The sequence below is a fragment of the Hibiscus syriacus genome, unplaced genomic scaffold (assembly GCF_006381635.1).
Source record: "Hibiscus syriacus cultivar Baekdansim isolate YM2019G1 unplaced genomic scaffold, ASM638163v2 tig00004040_pilon, whole genome shotgun sequence".
Lineage (NCBI taxonomy): Eukaryota > Viridiplantae > Streptophyta > Magnoliopsida > Malvales > Malvaceae > Hibiscus > Hibiscus syriacus.
The window spans coordinates 72,463-97,249 of NW_024061994.1; the positions used below are offsets into that span (position 1 = coordinate 72,463).

General features: G+C 38.2%; 1 protein-coding gene across 1 annotated transcript; it reads left to right on the top strand.

The window, feature by feature from the left end:
* The first annotated feature begins 1,531 nt into the window (after positions 1 to 1,531).
* Positions 1,532 to 1,943, top strand: LOC120187278 (auxin-induced protein 15A-like). The gene has a single exon (XM_039191034.1). The coding sequence runs from the start codon at positions 1,569 to 1,571 to the stop codon at positions 1,869 to 1,871; it is 303 nt and encodes a 100-aa protein (XP_039046965.1). The 5' UTR covers positions 1,532 to 1,568; the 3' UTR covers positions 1,872 to 1,943.
* The last annotated feature ends 22,844 nt before the right edge of the window (positions 1,944 to 24,787 follow it).

Sequence of the window (24,787 nt, forward strand, 5' to 3'; positions counted from 1 at the left end):
ATCATCTAATTACGCGCATAGTCCTTCCCGAAACGACGTCGTTCGGGAAGGACTATAAAAGGTCCAAAACTGGCTGGCCCGAAGGGCCAGCCTTCATTTCAAATTTTTCTTTCTCTCTCAAGCAGAGAGAGAGCTCTGGCTTCTCTCTAGCTTCCCTCATCGGAGGGAAGCCGGTCACCGGACGGCAACCGTCTGCCGCCGTGACCGTCACCGCCGGCCACCGTATCTGGTGGCCGGAAAATTTTATTTTTCAACCATTAAATAGATCGGACCGTCCTAAGGACGGTCCCGGTGTTCTTTTCTTCTAAATGGCTCCTAATCGGAGCAAATCTACAAAAGTACCTTCGGTTGTTCGAAGGTTTTGGTGAGATCCGGTGGTCGGGGCTTCCTCAGTAAGTTTCTCTTCTTCCTTTTTCTTTCTTTTCTGGTTCTGGTTGTGAGATGTTGACTGAGATCGTTGGTAGTATTTTGTATTTTTTTTTTCGGTTTTGTCTCCCTAGGATCTGTTCTCTGTCTCTCTGTTCTTCTTTTTTTCTGTCTTCTTTTTTCTCTTTTTTCAGGTTCGGGTGGTGGCTTTTATAGCCACCACCGGTGTGATCCTCGGACCGGTCCGAAGAGGGGGTTTCGGTGAGTCACCGGACTACCAGTGGTGACTCACCCCTTAGCCATGGCGTGGACGGCTGGCGTTGGAGCTTCTGGAGCCTTCGTTTGGGACGTGGCAGTGGCGGCTGGAGCAGCAGCGGCGGCCGTGTGGCCCTAGGGTATCATACCCTAGGGTTTCCATCTGGAGGCTCTTGGACCGTTGGATCATACCAGATCCAACGGTCAGTCTGAGGCGGCTGGCTAGAGGCGGCTGAGCATGGGATGAGGGTTAGGAAACCCTAACTGAAACCCTAAATGTTTTGGGTTTCAGTTTGGTTTGGGTTTTGGGCCGGTTGATTGGGCTTTGTAATTTAATATTATTTATATATGTATTTAATATATATTTAATAATAATAATAATAATGATAATAATAATAATAATAATAATGATAATAATAATAATAATAATTATTATTATTATAATATGGGTAAAAAATTAGTATCTTCAGTCTTTAGATATTGTTTCAAACATGTGGTGGGGGTATAAATGCACAGAAATGACCCTCAAAAGTATGTTGGGCAGTAGGTACAAGAAAAGCAACTTGTGGAACAAAAGTCTAAGTTCAATGCTTCAGAGAATTAAGCATGCACTAAGATCAACAAGAGCGTTTGAATATATTCAAAACACAGGGAAAACATATGTATATATATATCCGAAGTTGTAGTCTCCTTTTTTATTGGTTTCTCAAGGTCGTAGGCCAGCAATGCATAGCAACAGACAATGCCGAACCATGTGAAGCATAACCAATTGCTTCACCTGATATGTTTTCCGAAACATTCTCCAATAAACAATCACCCCCTCTCACTATAGATATATTTAGCCAGTAAAGATGGAAATTTCAAACCAAGTCTTTTCACTCTCCAAAAAAACAGCCCATCACTTAAAAACCAAACCTTTGATCTTCTTCTTCTTCTTCTTCTCTAAGATGGGTATTCAACTAACCGGTCTAGCTCAAGCGAAACAAAAGCTGCAGCGAACGCTCTTGGGACGAATCGGGAACGCGATGGTAACATCGAATGTTCCGAAAGGCCATGTTGCAGTTTATGTTGGGGAAGGCAATAGGAAAAGATTTGTGATTCCTATATCTTACTTGAACCATCCATTGTTTCAAGACCTTTTGAATAGAGCCGAGGAGGAATTTGGATTTAACCATCCAATGGGTGGTATTACAATCCCATGTAGTGAAGAGTACTTCATCAGTTTAACAACATCATTGAACTGTTCATAGAAGCTTCCTGCACTAAAAATGGCTGCAGAAAACATAAAGTTGTTGCAGTAAAAGCCAAGAAAAGAGCAGTCTTTTTCAATTTTTTTTAGTAGGTCTGGCTAATTCAATCCTCCGTAAACACTGTTCCGTAAACACTGTTCCGTAAAGGTCAAGAATTATTGTTATTGTTTGCTGACAACAAAACATGTTCTTCAAAGAGAAAGTTTGGTTAATGGTGAATCATTTTTCTTATATTTTCATAGAAGATTCACAAAATATGCCTAAAGTAGAGAGCTTTGAACATCAGAAAAAGTAACATTTAGAACAAAAATCAGATAAAGCATTCAAATATTACATACCTTATATTATCACGAGTGGTTGCAGCACTTTTGTCCTTTGCATTTCTCTTTGTTTTAACACCAAAATCATTGGCACGAAGATACTTACCTTAGCCTATAAAGAAATCATTGTTATTTCCAAAAATTACGGGTTAAAATGCCAATGATTGCAGTTAGAGATGGAGATGAGTTGGGTTGGATCGGGTCGGATTTTCGGTCCATCTGACCTAACCCAAAAAATATATATATTCCACTCGAACCCGACCCACTTTTTAAAGATAAAATTCGAACCCGACTTAAAATAATATATTCATTAAAATATATTACTTTTACTAAATAAAAATATGGATTTAATTGAAAGAAGGTAATATATAGAAGGACATTATTGCAATTATCCATAAATAAACAAACTAAAATTACAATTTTTTTTGGGTCAGATTAGGTCGAGTATTTTTTTCACCCTAAACCTAAAACCGACCCGACCGAAACATAACTTCTAAAAAAGTCCAACCCAACTAGAACCCAAATTTTTTTAAAAAATCTCACCATTCGAGTCGGGTCGGGTCGGAATCCATCAGGTTCATATCTCATGTCCATTCCTAATTGCAGTAAAATGATTGAACATTTATTGTTTATTGGTTGAAAATATCTAGAACATATACTACTATATAAAAAAATGAATAATTTAATAACAAGAGGTTTAAATATGGGAGTGGTTTTGTACATTATTTTAAAATATAAAATTTAGTTTTTACAAAGAACAGAATTAAGATTTAATATAAAGAAGAATCAAAATTTTTAACTTTTATCGTATGAGGGACCTAATGAGTATTTAAATTTAAAATTTATGGGAACGAGACTTAATTTTGTGTATTAAAACCAAAAACGACCTACTTTATTTTTGCAAAATTAAGTATATGTTCTCTTTAAATTTAAAATTATTTATCTTTTTTTCGAGTCAGTTCCCTCCTAATATTTGAAACTAGTTTAGTACCTAATTATATGAAAATTTTATCAAAAATTATTAGGGTGAAGTACACTATAGGTTGTTAAATTATGTTCAAATGATCGTTTTGATTATCAAACTTTTTCAAAAGTTATAAAACAATCATTAAATTTTATGGAATCGTTACAAAATGGTTAATAAACTTTATCTAACTGCTTCAAGATGATCATTAAATTATATAACTTTTACACTTATTATAGCGTCGTAGTGATTATTTTGTAACTATTTGATAAAATTTAATGATTATTTTATAACTTTTGAAAATCCAATGACTAAAATAATGATTTGAATATAGTTCAACGACCTCTCATATACTTTACCCAAAATCTTAAATATCTTAAACTTTACCGAATGCCTTGACTATGACTGGTCATTGATGAAGGCATGTATGGATCAAATGTATGTCACCCCATGTGGATGTGATGATGATATAATTCTTGGCTCCAACAATTTTAACAAGCTCGGTGACGAACATTATTTAACTTTGCCTTCTTGGGGGTTAAAGAACACTATATGTAAACTTTGAATGTATGATATGTTGAAGGGAACATATAGATAATCATGGATGAACACATTATTTTATATTAGGAGAGATGAATTTAAACTTAAGGGACGAACTAAAATTCTAAAAAGACGAAAAGGTAACGATTTTAAATTTTCAAGGGGCGAGTGCCTCACCCGCCCCCCTCGGTCCATTCCTATAACTAATCCAACATGCAATACTTGAAATATATTCTATTAAACCCTAATTGATTATAAAATAGAACAATCCCTAATTAGCCATTACCTCCATAAAATTCGACCTCATTGATGACACAAGACCAGAAAACATAGCTCGAATTTGATTAGCGATTTCTATTAACGGACAAGTATTTTTATCCCACAATAAAATTTTAGAAGCTAAAATGCTAAAAAAATTATGAGTCAATGTAATTATTTAATCAAACTTTAGGGACATTTTTTTGATATTATGCATATTTTTTAACTTATGAGATATATTATGTAGTACAATAAGAATCAACCTTCACCATTTAATGAGATTCTGGATCTTTAAGTAAGATTAAGAGTTGAGAGGTTCATCTTTATAATCAACCTATGCAATACCAAATCTTAATTAATGGATCTATACTATCGATCATTATCAGGGTTGGCTCTAAGGGGGAGCACCACGAGCAATCGCTCAGGGCACCCAATTGTTTTATAATTTTAAAAAAATTTAGCTTTTGACCATCTTTTTTCATTTATCTTGTTAATTCATCTAATTTTGAATTAAATTTAATCAATTTTTTATATTTATAATTGTGGCCCCTAATTTTTATAAGTTCATAAAATGTTTAGTTTTTTTACCCCTTTTTCCATTTTTCTTATTTATTCATTCAATTTTGAATTAAATTTAATCATATTTTTCTCTTTTTAAGATCTTACTCTTCAATTTATTAAATATTATTTAATTTTTAGTCGTCTTTATTCTCTATCTAACAATAAAATAATATATTCTTTTTATTTATTTATTATTCAAAATCAAGCTATGTATCATACATCATTTAATTTTTTTTATATTTATTCTCTTTTAGTTGTATTTAAGATGTTTTCTTAATAAAATAAAAAAATAATATATTTTTCATAAAATTTAGTAATTTTTCTATGATTTATGTATGTAATATTGAATAATTGTTCAAAGTAATGAAATATACTTTCATTTTATAAATGCATATTTTTTAGTTTTCACTCGAGACCTCGAAAATATATGGGACGACTCTTATCATTTTACCGAAATAATCTAATAATATAATAGTAATGTGTTATTGTTATTAAAAATTATAAAAAAAAAAGTTGTATATATTAGTGTTAGGTTTACTTTGTTTTAGTTAATAACTACCGGCCTTCACATTACCAGTTATTGTTGAATAGATTTACTAATAGGGCAACCAAAAGCTTCGACGAAGTTGTCTGCAACAATAATCGGCTATGCATATATGGTTTACGTTCGAAACAAAAACACTTGTTTGCGCTTGAAATCACGCACAATTAAACTGGAAAATCATGGGAAAACCTGATGCATGTTATATAAGCAATTCAAATTGGCATGGATTCTTCAATCGCAGCAACACAAAATCATTCATCATTGTTAGATTTGTCTAGAAATTAAGTTGACAAGTTGGAAATTTCATATTGGTTGGTGGCCAACTTATTGGAAATTTCATCTTGGTTGGTGGCCAAACTTTGAATATGTGAATTTAATATTTGGTGGCTAACTTGTACACATTGGAAAATTCTTTGGTATGTGGTCAAACTTTGAACATATTGTTCTTGAAACTCAACTATAAATAGGCCTAAGTATTTCCATTAGAAATAATCCCAAAAACAAGTTCTCTCTTCCTCTTGTATTCTTCATTCTCCCACTTTGGGAATTCTAAAGAATTCCATTTGTTGTAATATTGGCGATATAGTGAAGTTATCATCCGGTGTGGTGCCCGAGGAGTAGACGATATTCTTGTCGAACCTCGTAAATTTGGTGTGTTCTCTCCTTTATTGTTTTTTGTTCGGTTCTTTTCCATTGTGTTTCAATATTCAATAGTTTAACAGGTTTATCCGTTGTGCAACCTTTGGTGGTTTTAATCTTGACATTTTAGGTCAATTTTAAAACTACGTTCGTGTGGGAAATAACCCGTTTTCCCCAACAATTGGCATCAGAGCTTCGGTTGAGGTTATCCTGGTGGGTCCGTTGCTGAAAAGATACAGTTCGTGATATTGAATATTGTTCGTTAGAATTAAAATGCCAAAATACGGATCAGTTGAGACATCAAGCTCTTCATCTGGATCGGTGAGGAGGGTGATGTCAAATGCAAATTTCTCGGTGAGTTGTTCGATGGATCCGATCATTTTGGCATGTGGCAAGGCGAGGTGTTAGACGCTTTATTCCAACAAGGTCTAGACATCGCCATTGAGGAAGAAAAGCCCGAATATATGGAGGAGAAAGAATGGGGAATAATCAATCGTTTGGCGTGCAGCACGATTCGATCTTGTCTTTCCAGGGAGCAGAAGTATGGCTACAAGAACGAGACGTCTGCAAGTAAGATGTGGAAAGCTTTGGAGGAAAAATTCCTGAAGAAAAGCTCTCAGAATCGTCTCCACATGAAGAAAAGATTGTTCAGATTTGATTATCAACCAGGCACCAGTATGAATGAACACATCACTGCGTTCAATAAGCTAGTGGAAGACTTATTGGGTATGGATGAAACCTTCAAAGATGAAGATTTGGCTTTGATGTTGTTGTCATCTCTTCCAGATGAATTTAAGCACCTTGAGACAACGTTACTTCATGGTAAGGATAATGTTACCCTTAAAGATGTAACTGCTTCTTTGTATAGTTATGAACTCAGGAAGAAAACCAAGAAGGAGAGCAAGTACGAAGCAGCAGAGGCCATGGTGGCAAGAGGTCGCTCGAAAAGTTAAAAGCCAAAGTGGAGAGAGAGATCAAAGTCAAAGTCCAGACTGGGAAAAGATGAATGTGCCTTTTGTCATGAGAAATGCCATTGGAAGAAAGATTGTCCGAAGTTGAAGAAGAAAGGAAAAGCTGCTCCAGATGCATGTGTTGCAGAGCATGATGCACATGACTCTGACATATCATTGGTTGCTTCTTCAACAACATTCCATTTCGATGAGTGGATATTAGATTTGGGTTGCACCTATCATATGTCCCCTAATCGGGAGTGGTTCTCCGATTTAGTGGAACTAAATGCAGGAGTTGTTTATATGGGCAATGACAATGCCTGTAAAACTGTTGGGATAGGTTCAATTCGATTGAAGAATCAAGATGGATCAACCAGAGTTCTGACAGATGTCCGATACGTGCCTAGTTTGAAGAAAAATCTCATCTCGTTGGGAGCCTTAGAATCCAAAGGCTCAGTAGTCACTATGAGAGATGGAGTTTTAAAAGTCACATATGGCGCACTTGTGATGATGAAGGGCATCAGGAAAAATAATTTGTATTACTACCAAGGTAGTACAATTATTGAAGCAGTTGTAGCAGCTTCCGGAGGTGATGATTTGAACGCAACCCAGTTGTGGCATATGCAGTTGGGACATGCTGGAGAGAAATCCTTGCAAATTCTGGCAAAGAAAGGATTGTTGAAAGGTGTAAAGGCTTGCAAATTGAACTTTTGCGTGCATTGTGTTCTGGGAAAGCAGAAGAGAGTGAAGTTTGGCACCACTATACATAATACAAAAGGTATTGTAGATTATATTCACTCAGATGTATGGGGTCCTTCAAAGACATCGTATTTGGGAGGAAACCATTATTTTGTAACTTTTGTAGATGACTTTTCCAGAAGAGTTTGGGTGTATCCGATGAAGTCTAAAGATGAAGTGCTTCAAATTTTCCTGAAATGGAAAAATATGATCGAGAACCAGACTGGTAGAAAGATCAAACGTCTTAGGACGGACAATGGAGGGGAATATAAAAGTGGCCCATTCTTTGACGTTTGCCATGAGTATGGTATTGTTCGACACTTCACTGTTAGACATACACCACAACAGAATGGGGTGGCAGAGCGTATGAATTGAACACTATTGGAGAAAGTTCGATGTATGTTGTCTAATGCTGGGTTAGGCAAGGCATTTTGGGCTGAGGCTGTGACATATGCTGGCCATCTCATTAATCGTCTGCCTTCATCAGCGATAGGAGGAAAAACACCATTGGAGGAATCCAAGCTTGATCCGAGAGCAAAGAAGTCTCTCTTTATGGGAATCACCCATGGAGTGAAGGGATTCCGCCTTTGGTGTTTAGACACCAAGAAGATAATTTGTAGCAGAGATGTTACCTTTGATGAATCTACCCTAGTAAAGAAAGTAACAAGTGAAGCTGTCCAAACAAGTAGTACTCCACAGTAGGTGGAGCATACTCCAAAACAGGTGGAGTTTCAATAGATGATGATTCCATAAGTTGATACAACTGATTCTTCAACTCTAATAGAAGAATCAGAAGATGAAGAGGTTCAAACCCAAGAACCATTGGAGACACCAGAAACACTTGCAGTTACAAGGCCAAGGAGAGAAATTCGTAGACCTGCTCGATTTGTTGATATGGTGGCCTATGCTCTTCCAGTTGTTGATGATGATATCCCTATCACTTACCAAGAAGCAATACAAAGCTTGGAAAGTGATAAGTGGAAAAGTGCCATGGATGAAAAAATGCAATCTCTCCAAAAGAACGACACTTGGAAACTGGCACAATTATCGAAAGGTAAAAGAGCCATTGGATGCAAGTGGGTATTTGTAAAGAAAGATGGATCTCATAACAAGAAATATGTTCGCTACAAGGCACGGTTGGTAGCTAAAGGCTACGCTCAAAAGGAGAGAATCGACTACAATGAAGTATTTTCCCCTGTTGTGAAGCATTCCTCCATTAGAATATTGTTGGCCTTGGTAGCACAGTTGAATTTGGAGCTAGCTCAACTTGATGTAAAGACGGCTTTCTTGCACGGTGATTTAGAAGAGGAGATCTATATGACACAGCCAGAAGGATACAAAGATGGTGGTTGTGAGAAATGGGTTTGTAAGCTGAACAAATCGCTATATGGATTGAAGCAATCTCCGAGGCAGTGGTACAAGCGATTTGATAACTTTATGAGGAGGCAAAAGTATACTAGAAGCAAATATGATCATTGTGTGTATTTGCAAAAGCTCAAAGATGGATCTTTAATTTATCTTCTCTTGTACGTTGACGATATGTTGATTGCTTCGAAGAGTCAAAAGGAGATAGACAAATTAAAGGCTCAGTTGAATCAAGAGTTTGAGATGAAAGATCTAGGTGAGGCCAAGAAGATTCTTGGTATGGAGATAAGCAGAGATAGACAGAGAGGGAAGCTTTATTTAACACAGAAGCAGTATCTGAGAAAGGTATTACAATGTTTTGGCATGAATGAAAATACCAAACATGTAAGTATCTCATTGGCTTCTCATTTGAAACTTAGTTCTCAATTATCTCCTAAAACTAACGAAGAACGAGTGTATATGGCAAAAGTTTCATATGCTAATGCAGTTGGGAGCTTGATGTATGCAATGGTGTGTATGCGTCCTGACATTTCACAAGCAGTTGGAGTTGTGAGCAGGTACATGCATAATCCTGAAAGCATGAACACCTTCGGGTGTGTGGAGCTTGTGAGCGCAATTAGAGGCACTACAAATTTGGGGAGTTGAAGAAGTTGAGTAGGCTTGGTAATTTCAAGCCAAGGTGGAGATTTGTTAGATTTGTCTAGAAATTAAGTTGACAAGTTGGAAATTTCATCTTGGTTGGTGGCCAACTTATTGGAAATTTCATCTTGGTTGGTGGCCAAACTTTGAATATGTGAATTTCATATTTGGTGGCTAACTTGTACACATTGGAAAATTCTTTGGTAGGTGGCCAAACTTTGAACATATTGTTCTTGAAACAAAACTATAAATAGGCCTAAGTATTTCCATTAGAAATAATCCCAAAAACAAGTTCTCTCTTCCTCTTGTATTCTTCATTCTCCTATTTTGGGAATTCTAAAGAATTCCATTTGTTGTAATATTGGCGATATAGTGAAGTTATCATCCGGTGTGGTGCCCGAGGAGTAGACGATATTCTTATCGAACCTCGTAAATTTGGTGTGTTCTCTCCTTTATTGTTTTTTATTCGATTCTTTTCCATTGTGTTTCAATATTCAATAGTTTAACAGGTTTATCCGTTGTGCAACCTTTGGTGGTTTTAATCTTGACATTTTAGGTCAATTTTAAAACTACGTTCGTGTGGGAAATAACCCGTTTTCCCCAACAATTGGCATCAGAGCTTCGGTTGAGGTTATCCTGGTGTGTCCGTTGCTGAAAAGATACAGTTCGTGATATTGAATATTGTTCGTTAGAATTAAAATGCCAAAATACGGATCAGTTGAGACATCAAGCTCTTCATCTGGATAGGTGAGGAGGGTGATGTCAAATGCAAATTTCTCGGTGGAGTTGTTCGATGGATCCGATCATTTTGGCATGTGGCAAGGCGAGGTGTTAGACGCTTTATTCCAACAAGGTCTAGACATCGCCATTGAGGAAGAAAAGCCCGAATATATGGAGGAGAAAGAATGGGGAACAATCAATCGTTTGGCGTGCAGCACGATTCGATCTTGTCTTTCCAGAGAGCAGAAGTATGGCTACAAGAACGAGACTTCTGCAAGTAAGATGTGGAAAGCTTTGGAGGAAAAATTCCTGAAGAAAAGCTCTCAGAATCGTCTCCACATGAAGAAAAGATTGTTCAGATTTGATTATCAACCAGGCACCAGTATGAATGAACACATCACTGCGTTCAATAAGCTAGTGGAAGACTTATTGGGCATGGATGAAACCTTCAAAGATGAAGATTTGGCTTTGATGTTGTTGTCATCTCTTCCAGATGAATTTGAGCACCTTGAGACAACGTTACTTCATGGTAAGGATAATGTTACCCTTAAAGATGTAACTGCTGCTTTGTATAGTTATGAACTCAGGAAGAAAACCAAGAAGGAGAGCAAGTACGAAGCAGCAGAGGCCATGGTGGCAAGAGGTCGCTCGAAAAGTTAAAAGCCAAAGTAGAGAGGGAGATCAAAGTCGAAGTCCAGACTGGGAAAAGATGAATGTGCCTTTTGTCATGAGAAAGGCCATTGGAAGAAAGATTGTCCGAAGTTGAAGAAGAAAGGAAAAGCTACTCCAGAGGAATGTGTTGCAGAGCATGATGCACATGACTCTGACATATCATTGGTTGCTTCTTCAACAACATTCCATTTCGATGAGTGGATATTAGATTTGGGTTGCACCTATCATATGTCCCCTAATCGGGAGTGGTTCTCTGATTTAGTGGAACTAAATGCAGGAGTTGTTTATATGGGCAATGACAATGCCAGTAAAACTATTGGGATAGGTTCAATTCGATTGAAGAATCAAGATGGATCAACCAGAGTTCTGACAGATGTCCGATACGTGCCTAGTTTGAAGAAAAATCTCATCTCGTTGGGAGCCTTAGAATCCAAAGGCTCAGTAGTCACTATGAGATATGGAGTTTTAAAAGTCACATATGGCACACTTGTGATGATGAAGGGCATCAGGAAAAATAATTTGTATTACTACCAAGGTAGTATAATTATTGAAGCAGTTGTAGCAGCTTCCAGAGGTGATGATTTGGACGCAACCCAGTTGTGGCATATGCAGTTGGGACATGCTGGAGAGAAATCCTTGCAAATTCTGGCAAAGAAAGGATTGTTGAAAGGTGTAAAGGCTTGCAAATTGAACTTTTGCGAGCATTGTGTTCTGGGAAAGCAGAAGAGAGTGAAGTTTGGCACCACTATACATAATACAAAAGGTATTGTAGATTATATTCACTCAGATGTATGGGGTCCTTCAAAGACATCGTATTTGGGAGGAAACCATTATTTTGTAACTTTTGTAGATGACTTTTCCAGAAGAGTTTGGGTGTATCCGATGAAGTCTAAAGATGAAGTGCTTCAAATTTTCCTGAAATGGAAAAATATGATCGAGAACCAGACTGGTAGAAAGATCAAACGTCTTAGGATGGACAATGGAGGGGAATATAAAAGTGACCCATTCTTTGACGTTTGCCATGAGTATGGTATTGTTCGACACTTCACTGTTAGACATACACCACAACAGAATGGGGTAGCAGAGCGTATGAATCGAACACTATTGGAGAAAGTTCGATGTATGTTGTCTAATGCTGGGTTAGGCAAGGCATTTTGGGCTGAGGCTGTGACATATGCTGGCCATCTCATTAATCGTCTGCCGTCATCAGCAATAGGAGGAAAAACACCATTGGAGGAATCCAAGCTTGATCCGAGAGCAAAGAAGGCTCTCTTTATGGGAATCACCCATGGAGTGAAGGGATTCCGCCTTTGGTGTTTAGACACCAAGAAGATAATTTGTAGCAGAGATGTTACCTTTGATGAATCTACCCTAGTAAAGAAGATAACAAGTGAAGCTGTCTGTAGATGCTTAATTTGTCTGGGAAGTTAAAAACCAGAAAAAAAAAAAGAGATAGTGGGGAAATAACTACCAGAAACGTGGGACATTTAACCACTAAAAAAGAAAGAGGGAGGTCAGTTTTTTTTTAACTACTGGAAACCATCAGAAAGGGGATACTTCACGAAGGCAACACAATCAAAAAAGAAAAGGGAGAAACAGTGAAAAGAAAAACCAACGAAAAAACACAAAAAAGGAGGAGAGAAACTAACAGCCATTGACAAGTACGAGAGGAAGAAAAACATCAACCACAGCGAAACCAAAAACGATCCAAAAAAAAAAATAGAAATCACCATTCTAAAAAAAAAAAAACAAGAAAATAGACTTACCTCTTGAATCCAGAAGCCTTGGTCGTCTTTGCTAGGAACCCACGACCCGTGAGAAGGTAAATCCTTCACTTTTTTTTGTTTTTTGCTATTTTCCAGTCATGCATGTTGGTTTTAAACCTTATTTGATGGGTTTTAAGTAGGTCTCGGTCGGGATTGTCCTTGGATAGAGGGGTTCTTATCATTTTCTCGTCGAAACTTAGGGAGAAGGAAACCTACAGTAGACGTAGGTTCGGTTTTGAGGGGTCTCGAGGGAACAATTAGAACCTAGGCGTTGGGGTTTTGGTTTAGCGGTTGAGAGGCTCGTTGTCGGGGAGGTGGCAGCTGTGGTGGTTGCCATGGTTGAGGGCTACGCTTCGTCTTGGTTTGAAGAATGAGGGAGATAAAGTTGGGAAAAAACCAGAGAAAAGCGGCGAGGGGGGGAAGAGTTGTCTGGCTTAGGGGTTGAGAGAAGAAGTAAATTAGGTTAAATATTCACCCCATATATCCTATATATTTCTATACCAAAACGGCGTCGTTCCAGAGAGTCAAAACGGCAGCGTGTTGTTGTCTGGTGGAGATGAACTGCGTTTTAGACGTTGGGGTAATATCTATATAGGTCCTCGCAGCTTTGAATTGTGTCGTATTGATCCCTAAATCGAGCTTTGCTAGTATATTAATGTTGCCTCTTAATTTTCTCCGTGTTTCATTTCAGTCCAGTGTTGTGTTGAGGCTATTTTTTTTACTATTTTTACATTTGATATGTAATTTTGGGAACTTGCATTTTGGTCCCATGTAACACTTGGGTTATATTAGGTTTGAGGTGCCTTAAAATGAAATTTTTATGGAAAAGGCCTGCTGTTTATTTTTCTTTACACTTTGGACCTATGGCATGTTCGTTTAGTTTATTGTTAGATTTACATTTTTGCATTCCTATATTTATTTTATTTTATTTTGGTCCTTCATGGTAATTTTGAATATGGAATCGAATTATTAATAGTATGTTTTATTGTATAATTCTAATGTACGTCAATGTCATTGTATGCATGTATGTACCATATCACCATACTTTATTTTAGGCTTAAGTCCATTATATTTATGTTTGTTTTTCTTTAAGTCTTTGTTTTAATTCCTAATTAGTATGTTTAATTTTATGTGTATTTGAACTTAATCATTATATTTATGTATATATATACCTTTTTTTTTTAATTTATAGTTTAGCACGCTATGATTTTGTTTTTATATTTTAAGTCATATGTGTACATAATATGTTAATATGCACGGTTTATGATTTTTTTTTAGTGAAAATATGTGTATATGATTTTTTGTATGTCACGTTGTATGGTATTTTTAATTTTGTTTAATCAATTTTGACATGATATTTTTATACACGATTCGCATGGTAACCTCATTTGCATAACTTGATCTGTTACATAATCGGACTAAGGGTAATACACTTTTAATTTAAAATTGTATTAAGTGGGCAGTCATAACTGATTTGAGGTCCGCTTTTAATGATTTTAAATTAAAAGTGTATCCCGAAAGTGAAACAAAAAAAATTGATTCGTCACCTAAAATTTGGGAACGAGAGAAAAAGAAATGTTCGTTTATTTAAATATATCGAGAAAAGGTTGTTATACCTTTAAGACCTGGTCTCGATATTTGTAAATAATCGAACATTCTTTATCTTTCTAAAATGACTTGGTAATTTTAATTTAATTTGTTTGGGTGTTTTTGAATGTTTTAAATTTACATTTTTGCTTTATGGGATCAAAAATTAAAATAAATTCGAATTTGTAAAGTTCATTGCAAAGACGTTAATTAATCGACTAGGTACCGTTTTAGGGCGTTGTGGGGGGTGCTAATCCTTCCCTACACGTAACCGACTCCCGAACTCGGATTTTGGTAACGCAGACTTCAAGTTGTTGTTTTAATTAAAATTAATTTTTATTTAAAATGACAGTATTTTTGGGTGCCCAATCACACCCTAATCAAAGATTGGTGGCGACTCTTTGAACTGTATTTTTTTTTCGATCGTAAAGGAAATCCAAAATTTTTCGAAACGAGAGGTTTTTTAAATCGCATTTGTTTTTAAATTAAAAATCAATTGAAAGAGGTAAATTAAAAATTAATGTGGTTTTTAAAATCTCACCTTTTCACCATTAAGGAAAAATCGTTTCGACAGCTTAGCGACTCCGCTGGGGACTTTTTTTTTTAGAGAGTCAAGCCGATAGCCGATTAATTAATTGTCTTTGCAATTGAAAATTACAAATTCGTTTTAATTTGGTTTTTGATCCCTTGTTTGGTTTTTAAATAAGTTTCGTTTGTATTTTGATTTCTTTAATTTGATTGACAATTAAATAGTTGTACTAATCTGTTTGTTAATGATTTCAGAATAATTATTTGTTTTAGGAATTGATTTTGAGTGTTTTTATTGTTTGTTTTTTCGCTTTTCCTCACACACTGCACAGCTGCATTATCATAACATGAGCTAAAAACCCGCTCCGTCCTAATTAAGTAGGAGTGAGAGACTATGCCCTCGTGTGGTTTTCACCTCCGCATGGGATAGTGGATCGCTCCTGGAGCTCACGCCTTATGGTCCTCGTGATGGTATTCACCTCCGCATGGACATAAGGAGGTGTGTTCCCTCGAAATTGAACTCGATCCCCTAAAGCCTGTGATGGGCCAGGATTGAGGGTTCGGCAGCCCAAGGGAGCACCGGCAAGGACAATTCGAGAACCTATTACTTTAGAACCTAACCCGGCATATAGTGAACATAGATCCTGAATTTAGGTTGAACCAAACCCGAACCTTAAGAATCCCGTGAGGAGGGTACACAAGGAAAAGCTTTTTTGAGTCATTTATTTTCGTTTTTTCGAATAAATGCATGCGAATTAGATATCATGCGGTTAGGTTTATTTTTTGAACAAGCATGCAATTAGATATCATGCGGTTAGGATTTATTTTTGTGAATAACAAAGCATGGGGGTAGATATCATGTTGGGTACGATCTGATAAAGCATGATTGGGTAGCTAGCATGTGTGGGTAGGATTTTTGAATAAATTATTATCCCGACTTAATTGCTTTATGTTTACTAACCGATCTTTTGTTATCTTTGCCTTGTTTTTTTATGTTTTGCATTGCACGATCCATTACATGGTGTTGATTTGGGGTCGATGTCCATATAGAAGGCCAGTAATATGGAACGAACGGTTCAGAGAGAGGTTGAGGACAATGCAGATGTTTTGAGGTGGTCGGAACAGTCCCAATTGACCAATGGAGACAGCGTGATGCCTGGATATGTGTCAGAGTTATTTGGTTACACTCACATCAACGTACGCCAGAATGATCTGAGTGAGCTAAGAGAGATATGGGGAAGATGGGAAGCAGCCGATAAGGAGATGTTTTATCAGTTGTACGGCGATATTCCTTATCTTCTGGATGTTCCTATTGACAGAAATCTGTTTAGAGCATTGGCGCAGTTCTGGAATCCGGCTTATAGCTGTTTCACATTTGGTAGAGTAGACCTGACACCAACAATAGAGGAGTATCAAGCATTGGTCCGTTGTCCGAGGTCCCAAATAGATAGAATATATACCAAGCTGCCAGTCACTCCTTCATTTAAGAAGAAATTACTATTGATGACCGGAATGAGTGAAGATTGGGTAATCAGAAACATTAAGAAGAAGGGAGACAGCGAGTGCATTTCTTGGGCTGCTCTGAAAGAAGTAATTGCTCATCATCCTGATAAGAGAAAGAAGCTGGACTTGTTTGCTTTATGGATTTATGGGCTCGTTATTTTTCCAAAAGTGTTAGGATATGTAGACGTATCAGTCGTTGACTTGTTTGAAAGATTAGACAAGCGTGTGGATCCAATTCCAGCTATTCTAGCTGAGACGTTCCGATCTTTGAGTTCTTGTAGGCGCGAGGGAGAAGGACGATTTATAGGATGTGCGCCTTTGCTGCTAGTGTGGATTCTGAGTCATTTCAAACATGTTGAAAGAGCACCAGGACGAGTATTTCTAGACGGTTTCTCACCTTTGAAGGATTTTCTTTCTAAAGAGTGGCCTGGGGGTTTTACCGAAGAAAAATGGATGGTCATCTTCAAGGATATCAGGGATGGAGATATTTTGTGGCGAGCTTCGTGGAATACTTCTTCAGATATACTTTACCGATGTGGAGAGCGAGATTGGGTTTCTTTGCCAGGTATATGGGGTTCTGTTGGGTATGCTCCGCTACTAGTTTCCAGACAGTATGGGTCAAGGCAGTTCATTCCAGCCACATGGGACTTGGTAGGGTCGGATTTTGCATTCAAAGGAGATCAGTATAAGGGTAAAGTTAAAGGGGTTGCTGAGGCCTGGAAGCAAACTCATCGTGTGAATCTGTTTACCTATGATCTCGAGTTGTCTCAAGAGTACGAGAAGTGGAGAAGCGGTCGAGTAAATGACAATATCCTGATGGTGAATCCTGAAAATATTCAGCCGGTGGAGGAACAGTTGAAAGTGGTGCCATCTCCATTAGAGTTAGCCAAGCACGATTTCGAAGCAGAACGGAGACAATGGAGAATGACTTTGCAGAAGCTAGAAGATGAAGTGTATCAAAAAGGATTGGAGATTGACATTCAGAAGAGTAGAGCAGATCGAATTGAAAAAGTAGAGAAGCAACTTCGGCTAGACTTTGACGATCTTCGGTCAACTTATCAGCGAATGGTAAAAGCTCAAGTAGGTTCTAGCTCGAGTAAGTCTGTCGAACTGAGGCAAGAGGTGGCGAGCCTCAAAAGAGTAGCCGGAGAGAGTCAAGAAGAGCTCAAGCAAAGCAGGCACCAAGTGAAAATTTTATCGAAAGAAAAGGATTCTTTAGAGCAGCGGTTACAAAAGAATCAAGCCCAGAATGAAAAGTTGAAGGAGAAAATTTCAAGTTTAGAGACTACATTACGACGATATCGAAACAAGGAAGGTAGCTCGAGCCAAGGAGAGGTTGAAAGACTGGAAAAACAAGTGAGTGAGCTTGAAGCCATGGTTCAAGAATTTCAGAGGCAAGCAAGTGAGCTATCGATAGTTCCCTATGAGGGGGATATACAGTGGCGTTTTCGATGGGAGCGAGCTCAGGCGAGAGTTAAGCAAATAGAGGATTTTATTGCTTGTTACCTAAACCACGCGCGGGGAATAGCTCAATATTTGGTCATTCTATCTGAGGAAGCTGCTGATGTAAAATGAAGAACTGGATCCAGAGGCTGAAGAAAACCAGAAGATTGTAGAGTTACTAGCACACGTACAAGAAATAGGAGAGATGGTGCAAATTTATTTGTGATATGTTTCAACTTTGTAATTGAACGTCGTTCTAATATAAAGAGTTGTTCTAAGGAGTCGTTCCAGGATCAACACCCTGCATTTTGCATATGCATTTTTAATGCATTTAATTTTTTGCATCGCATTTTATTCATTCATAATCATATGTTTCATATTCATTAATAAATATCAGCGATAACAAAATGACTCTGTGACAGAGTAATACTGGAAAATCCCAAGCATATCTACAGAACCAGGAAGAAAGTTATGGAAGACAAACTTGCCCAAATTGAGAAGGTTCAGTCGGAGTTACAAGATAATATTAAGAAAATGCAAGAAGATATGATGAATGCCCAAAAGGAGATGTTTGCCAAGTTTGCGAGTATGTTGGATGGAAGAAATCCAGAACATGGGAAAAGCCCTATGCCAGAAGGTGTAACTGAAGACCCACTTCATCATCCAGGGTTAACCCCAGAACAATCTCAGAATGTTCAAGTGACCCCTGTTCATGTCGGGAAGGTGCACATTAATCCAGTCGGTGCTTCTGTTAACGTACAGCCTGGATCTAGTTCGTATCAGGAAGAACATCAATATCATCAAGTTCCGGACCTTGATGAAGAAGCCAAGAAGGATCAAAACAATCAGCTGGAAGAGAAATGGAAGCAGTTAGAAAGAGAGGTCAGAGCCATGAAGGAAGATACCAGTGTCTATGGATTTGACGCAAAGGAGTTAAGTCTAGTTCCCGATCTGGTCTTGCCTCCAAAGTTTAAAGTTCCTGACTTTGAAAAGTTTGATGGTACTAGGTGTCCCTCTGCGCATATCACTATGTTTTGTAGGAAGATGACCGGATACATAGGGGACGATCAATTGTTGATACACTGCTTTCAGGAAAGCTTAACTGGCTCGGCAATCCGGTGGTATAACCAGTTGAGTAAAGCTAATATTAAATCGTGGAAAGACTTGGCTAAGTCCTTTCTTGAGCAATACAAACATGTGAAGGATGTTAGGCCCAACAGAATGATGTTGCAAGGAATGGAAAAGAAGTCTAACGAGAGTTTTAGACAATATGCTCAAAGATGGAGAGATGTAGCGGTGCAAGTCCACCCGCCATTGGAAGAGGAGGAAACAAATATGCTTTTTGTCAACACCTTAAAGGCTCCTTTTTTCTCGCATCTTATCGGTAATCCTTATCGAAGTTTTGCTGATGTGGTTACAGCAGGGGAAATGATTGAAATGGCGATTAAGAGTGGAAAGCTCGAAGGAGGAGAGTCTAGTAAGAGACCACCAACGAGGAAAAAGGAAAACGAAGTCAGTAATGTGAGGCAGTACGATTCTAATAACACTACTGTTTCCCGTCCTCAAGGAGCAGGGTCATCAACACAAAATGACAATAGACAAGGGGCAAGGGACCAGAGGAGAGAGAGGCCTCAATTTGATCCAATTCCGATGACTTATAAGGAATTGTTTCAGATTTTGTATGATCGACATGTGGTTTCGCCATATCACGTGACACCAATGCAACCTCCTTTTCCCAAATGGTATGATGCTAGTGCTCAGTGTGAGTACCATGCAGGGAACCCCATTCCATTGAGAATTGTACTGCTTTTAAGAAGGTTGTCCAAGCTTTGAGAACGAGGAATGTCATCAACTTTGGTGACAGTGAGCAGCCAAATATAGCTCAGAATCCGTTGCCAAGCCATGCATGGGCAGGAGTTAATGCGATTACTGAAGAAAAAAGAAAGAGAATTGTAAAGAATGTTAGTGAGGTGGTATCACCCATGAGTTGGGTGTGGTGCCAGATGGTCAAGGTAGGATTGTTGAAGCCCAGTTTGATGGGTGAACAGTTTAACAGTGGAGAGGTGTGTCAGTATCATAACAATGAAGGACACAGTATTCAGCAATGTCATGATTTCCTATCTTTGGTACAAGACATGATGGACAATAAAGAAATTGAGTTCTTTAGAGAGATTGCTGAAGAAGAGGAAGCGGAAGTTTGCGCTTCAGAAGGGTCGTCTAAAGGGGTATACAATGCTAGTTGTCCCCTAATTATTACTCCCAAAAATCAAGTTGTTGAGAAGGTAGCCCCGAAAGTGGTTATTACACCTCCATCTCCATTCTCATATCGGGATAATAAACAAGTGCCTTGGAGATATGATTGCCAGATGGGAGATGTAACAAAGGAGAATGATGAAGTAGATGAGGTGGGACGCTTTACTAGAAGCGGTAGGTGTTATTCTCTTAATCAACCTAAAGAGTCTGAGAAGAAGGTTGCAGTTGATAAAGGGAAAAAAGTGGATGTGCAGATAGAAGAGGATAAGCCTGTTATTAATGAACCAGTAACCGAGAGTGAAGCGGTAGAATTTTTGAAGTTCCTGAAACACAGTGAGTACAGTGTTGTGGAACAATTACACAAGTTGCCTGCCCGTATTTCTGTTTTATCATTACTTTTGAGTTCAGAGGTCCATAGGAATGCTCTGTTAAAGGTTTTGAACCAGACTTTTGTTCCGAAAGAGTTACCCATTGAAAAGTTGGATCGGTTAGTTTCCAATATACAAGCTGATAATTTTTTATCTTTTTCTGAGGATGAAATCCCTTCGGGGATGATGGGTAGTCAGAAGGCTTTGCACATTACAGTTAAATATAAAGGGTATGTGTTGTCCCGGGTCTTGGTTGATAATGGTTCAGCTTTGAATGTGATGCCCTTAGTGACTCTGAAAAAGCTTCCATTAGATAGTACACTTATGAGAACCTGTCAAAGTGTGGTTCGAGCTTTCGATGGGACTAAAAGAGAAGTGTTGGGCAAGATTGATGTTCTCTGAATATTGGTCCAGCAACTTATGAAGTGGAATTTCTTGTAATGGACATTATGCCTACGTACAATTGTTTGTTGGGAAGGCCTTGGATTCATCAGGCCGGTGCAGTTCCGTCCACATTGCACCAGAGACTGAAATTTGTGATTGATGGAAGGTTGGTATGTATTCATGCTGAAGAGGACATTATTGCTTCTGTTTCTACTACTGCTCCGTATATTGAAGTTGATGAGCAAGCTGTCGAGTGTTCTTTCAGATCGTTGGAATTTGTCAATGCTACGTTTTTGGCCGAAGGCAAGAAGATACCAAAGCCTCGATTGTCAAACTGTACCAAGATGGGGCTTAAATTGACTCTTGGAAGAGGAGCAAAAGTTGGAAAGGGTTTAGGCCGACAGTTGCAAGGACCGGTGAATCCCATATGCCCTATTACTAAAAAAGATCGATTTGGTTTGGGATATCAGCCAACTTCGAGGGATAAGATGAGGGGAATTAAGAAGGGCCAAGAAATCAGAAAGGCCAGATTGGCTGGTGAAGACCTTAGCTGGGAACCCATGACCTTCCCGCCGTTGAGTAGCATTTTCATGTCTGGGGGGCATATGTTTCAAGGGAATTCAAGGAACACTGAGACGATGGTTGAGAATGCCTTGGGAGATTTAGGCATTAATGGTATAACTGATGATGAATCCGAGGAAATGAGAGCTATGAGCATTTATCCTGCACCACCGGGCTTCGTGTTGAACAATTGGACCGCGGAAGAACTGCCTGTAGTTTACAAATCTGTTACAGAGTAATGCACTGGAACTTTCTCCCTGTTGTTCATACCCTGGGGAAATAGGTGATTTTATGTAAAGGGTTAAGCTGTTTGTTTTTTTCTTGCTTTCAATAAAAGATGCATTCTGTTAGTTCCAAATGGCAAACATTCTCCCATGCATTTCATTCATTCATTCTTTGTTGTATATATGTATGTATTTATTTCTTTTTATTTATTTATATGGGAAAAGATCCTCCCATATGTATATATGTATATATATCTTCTCTTTCATTATTTTTTCAGGAGCTCAGATATCAATAATATGAATGCCAATGACTCTGACCCGGAGATTGATTTCGAGAAGCCTATATGTCAAGGGGAAATCGAAGATTGTGATGATGATGAGAGATGTGAACTACCTTCTGAATTGATGAAAATGGTGGAGAATGAAGATAAGCAGATTCTACCTCATAAAGAGCCTACTGAGATTTTGAATTTGGGGACAGATGAGGATAAGAGAGAAATAAAGATTGGTACCACTCTGTCAGTTAGAGGTCGATATGATTTGATAGAATTGCTTCAAGAATACAAGAATGTGTTTGCTTGGTCATACGAAGATATGCCGGGTTTAGATACAGAGTTGGTTGTTCACAAACTGCCAATAAAGCCTGAATGTAAACCGGTACAACAAAAACTGAGAAGAATGAGACCTGAGATGCTGCTCAAGATTAAAGAGGAAGTTAAAAAACAATTTGATGCCGGGTTTCTTAAAGTGGCCAAATATCCTGAATGGGTAGCTAATATTGTCCCAGTACCGAAGAAGGATGGGAAAGTTTGAATGTGTGTTGACTACAGGGATCTCAACCGAGCCAGTCCAAAAGATAATTTTCCTTTGCCACATATAGACACTCTAGTGGATAATACTGCTGGAAATTCTTTGTTCTCTTTTATGGATGGTTTCTCTGGCTACAATCAAATTAAGATGAATCCTGAAGATATGGAAAAAACGACGTTCGTTACCATGTGGGGAACGTTTTGTTATAAAGTAATGCCGTTTGGATTGAAGAACGCCGGGGCAACATATCAAAGGGCCATGGTGACGTTATTTCACGACATGATGCATAAAGAGATAGAAGTTTTATGTCGATGATATGATTGTCAAAGCTAAGACAGAGGAAGAACATATTGTGAATTTGAGAAAGCTTTTTAAAAGACTAAGAAGATGCCAACTAAAACTCAACCCAAATAAATGTACTTTTGGGGTGACATCTGGAAAGTTGTTGGGATTTGTAGTAAGCCAAAAAGGAATTGAAATAGACCCAGATAAAGTAAAGGCTATTCAAAACTTGCCACCCCCACGAACACAAAAAGAAGTCAGAGGATTTTTGGGGAGATTAAATTATATAGCTCGGTTTATTTCACAGCTGACAGAAAAGTGTGATCCCATATTCCGCCTTCTTCGCAAGAATAACTCAGGGGAATGGAGGGAAGATTGTCAAAGAGCTTTTGAAGCAGTGAAAAGATATTTGTCGAGCACTCCAATCTTAGCGCCACCCATCTCAGGCAAACCCTTGATTCTTTATTTGTTAGTTTATGAAAATTCAATGGGGTGTGTGCTGGGGCAACGTGACCAAACTGAGAAAAAAAGAAAGGGCTATCTATTATCTCAGCAAGAAGTTCACTGAATGTGAGACAAGATACTCACCCGTTGAAAAGTTGTGTTGCGCTTTAGTATGGGCTACCCGAAGGCTTAGACAATATATGTTGTATCATACTACTTGGCTTATATCCAAGCTTGATCCCTTGAAATATCTAATGGGTGTGCCTGCATTATCTGGAAGATTAGCTCGTTGGCAGATCTTATTGTCCGAGTTTGACATCCAGTATGTAAACCAGACGGCAATTAAAGGAAGTGCTATAGCGGAATTCATTGCAAGCAGGGCTTCGGAAGAATATGAGTCGTTGAGCTTTGATTTCCCAGATGAAGATTTAATGGCTATTTCAGTAGAAGAAGCAGTTGCATCCACTAGTAAATATTGGAAATTGAACTTCGATGGTGCTTCAAATGCCATGGGACATGGAATCGGGGCAATTTTGGTCTCACCAGAGGGAGAACATTATCCTTTCACCAGTCGGCTTAATTTTGATTGTACAAACAATATGGCCGAGTATGAAGCCTGTGTTCTGGGTCTTAGAGCTGCTGTTGAACGCAAAGTAAAAATGCTTAAGGTGTATGGAGATTCAGCTTTGGTAATATACCAGCTCCGAGGAGAATGGGAGACAAAAGATCCCAAGCTTGTAGAATACCGTAAGTTAGTTATGGAACTTGTTGAAGAATTTGAGGAAGTAACTTTCAATTACCTCCCCAGAGAAGAGAATCAAATGGCAGATGCCTTAGCCACACTGGCAGCGGCATTTAAGATGAGCGAGCATTCAAATATGATGCCCATTGAAATGAAGGCTTATGAGTATCCAGCCCATTGTTTTAACATCGAAGAGGAAGAAGATGGAAACCCTTGGTATTATGATATCTTGCAATATATAAGGTATCAGAGTTATCCAGAACAGGCTACTGAGAATGATAAGAGAACCATTAGAAGAATGGCATCAGGGTATGTGCTTGATGGTGAGACTCTATACAAGAAAAGCTTGGATCAGGTTTTGTTAAGATGTGTGGACGCGAAAGAAGCCAAATTGATTCTTGAAGAAGTGCATGAGGGAATATGTGGTACCCATGCTAATGGGCATGCTATGGCTAGGCAGATTATGAGATTTGGGTATTATTGGTCAACTATGGAAACAGACTGTATCAATTATGCCCGAAAATGTCACAAATGTCAGATTTATGGAGATAGGATACATACTCCTCCTCATCCGTTGCATGTAATGACAGCTCCGTGGCCATTCTCAATGTGGGGCATGGATGTTATTGGACAAATTTCGCCCAAGGCTTCAAATGGTCATCGCTTCATTCTGGTAGCCATAGATTATTTCACCAAGTGGGTAGAAGCAGCTTCTTACGCAAATGTTACCCAGTCTACAATATGTAAATTCTTGAAGAAAGAGATCATTTGTAGATATGGTTTGCCCGAGAGGATTATCTCCGATAATGCGTTGAATTTAAATAATAAGATGATGGACTCGGTCTGTAAACAGTTCAAAATAAAGCATCATAATTCCACTACTTATCGCCCAAAGATGAATGGGGCAGTAGAGGCGGCCAATAAGAACATCAAAAGGCTCATAGAGAAAATGACTGAGACCTATAAGGATTGGCATGAGAAGTTGCCCTTTGCTCTGTTTGCTTATCGAACTTCAGTACGGACTTCAACTGGGGCAACTCCGTTTTCTTTGGTTTATGGGATGGAAGCTGTCTTACCTATTGAGGTGGAAATTCCCTCACTTCGGATTTTG

What these genes read in the sequence shown, in the direction of transcription:
- LOC120187278 (XM_039191034.1), top strand. Translation starts at nt 1,569, where the DNA reads ATGGGTATTCAACTAACCGGTCTAGCTCAAGCGAAACAAAAGCTGCAG.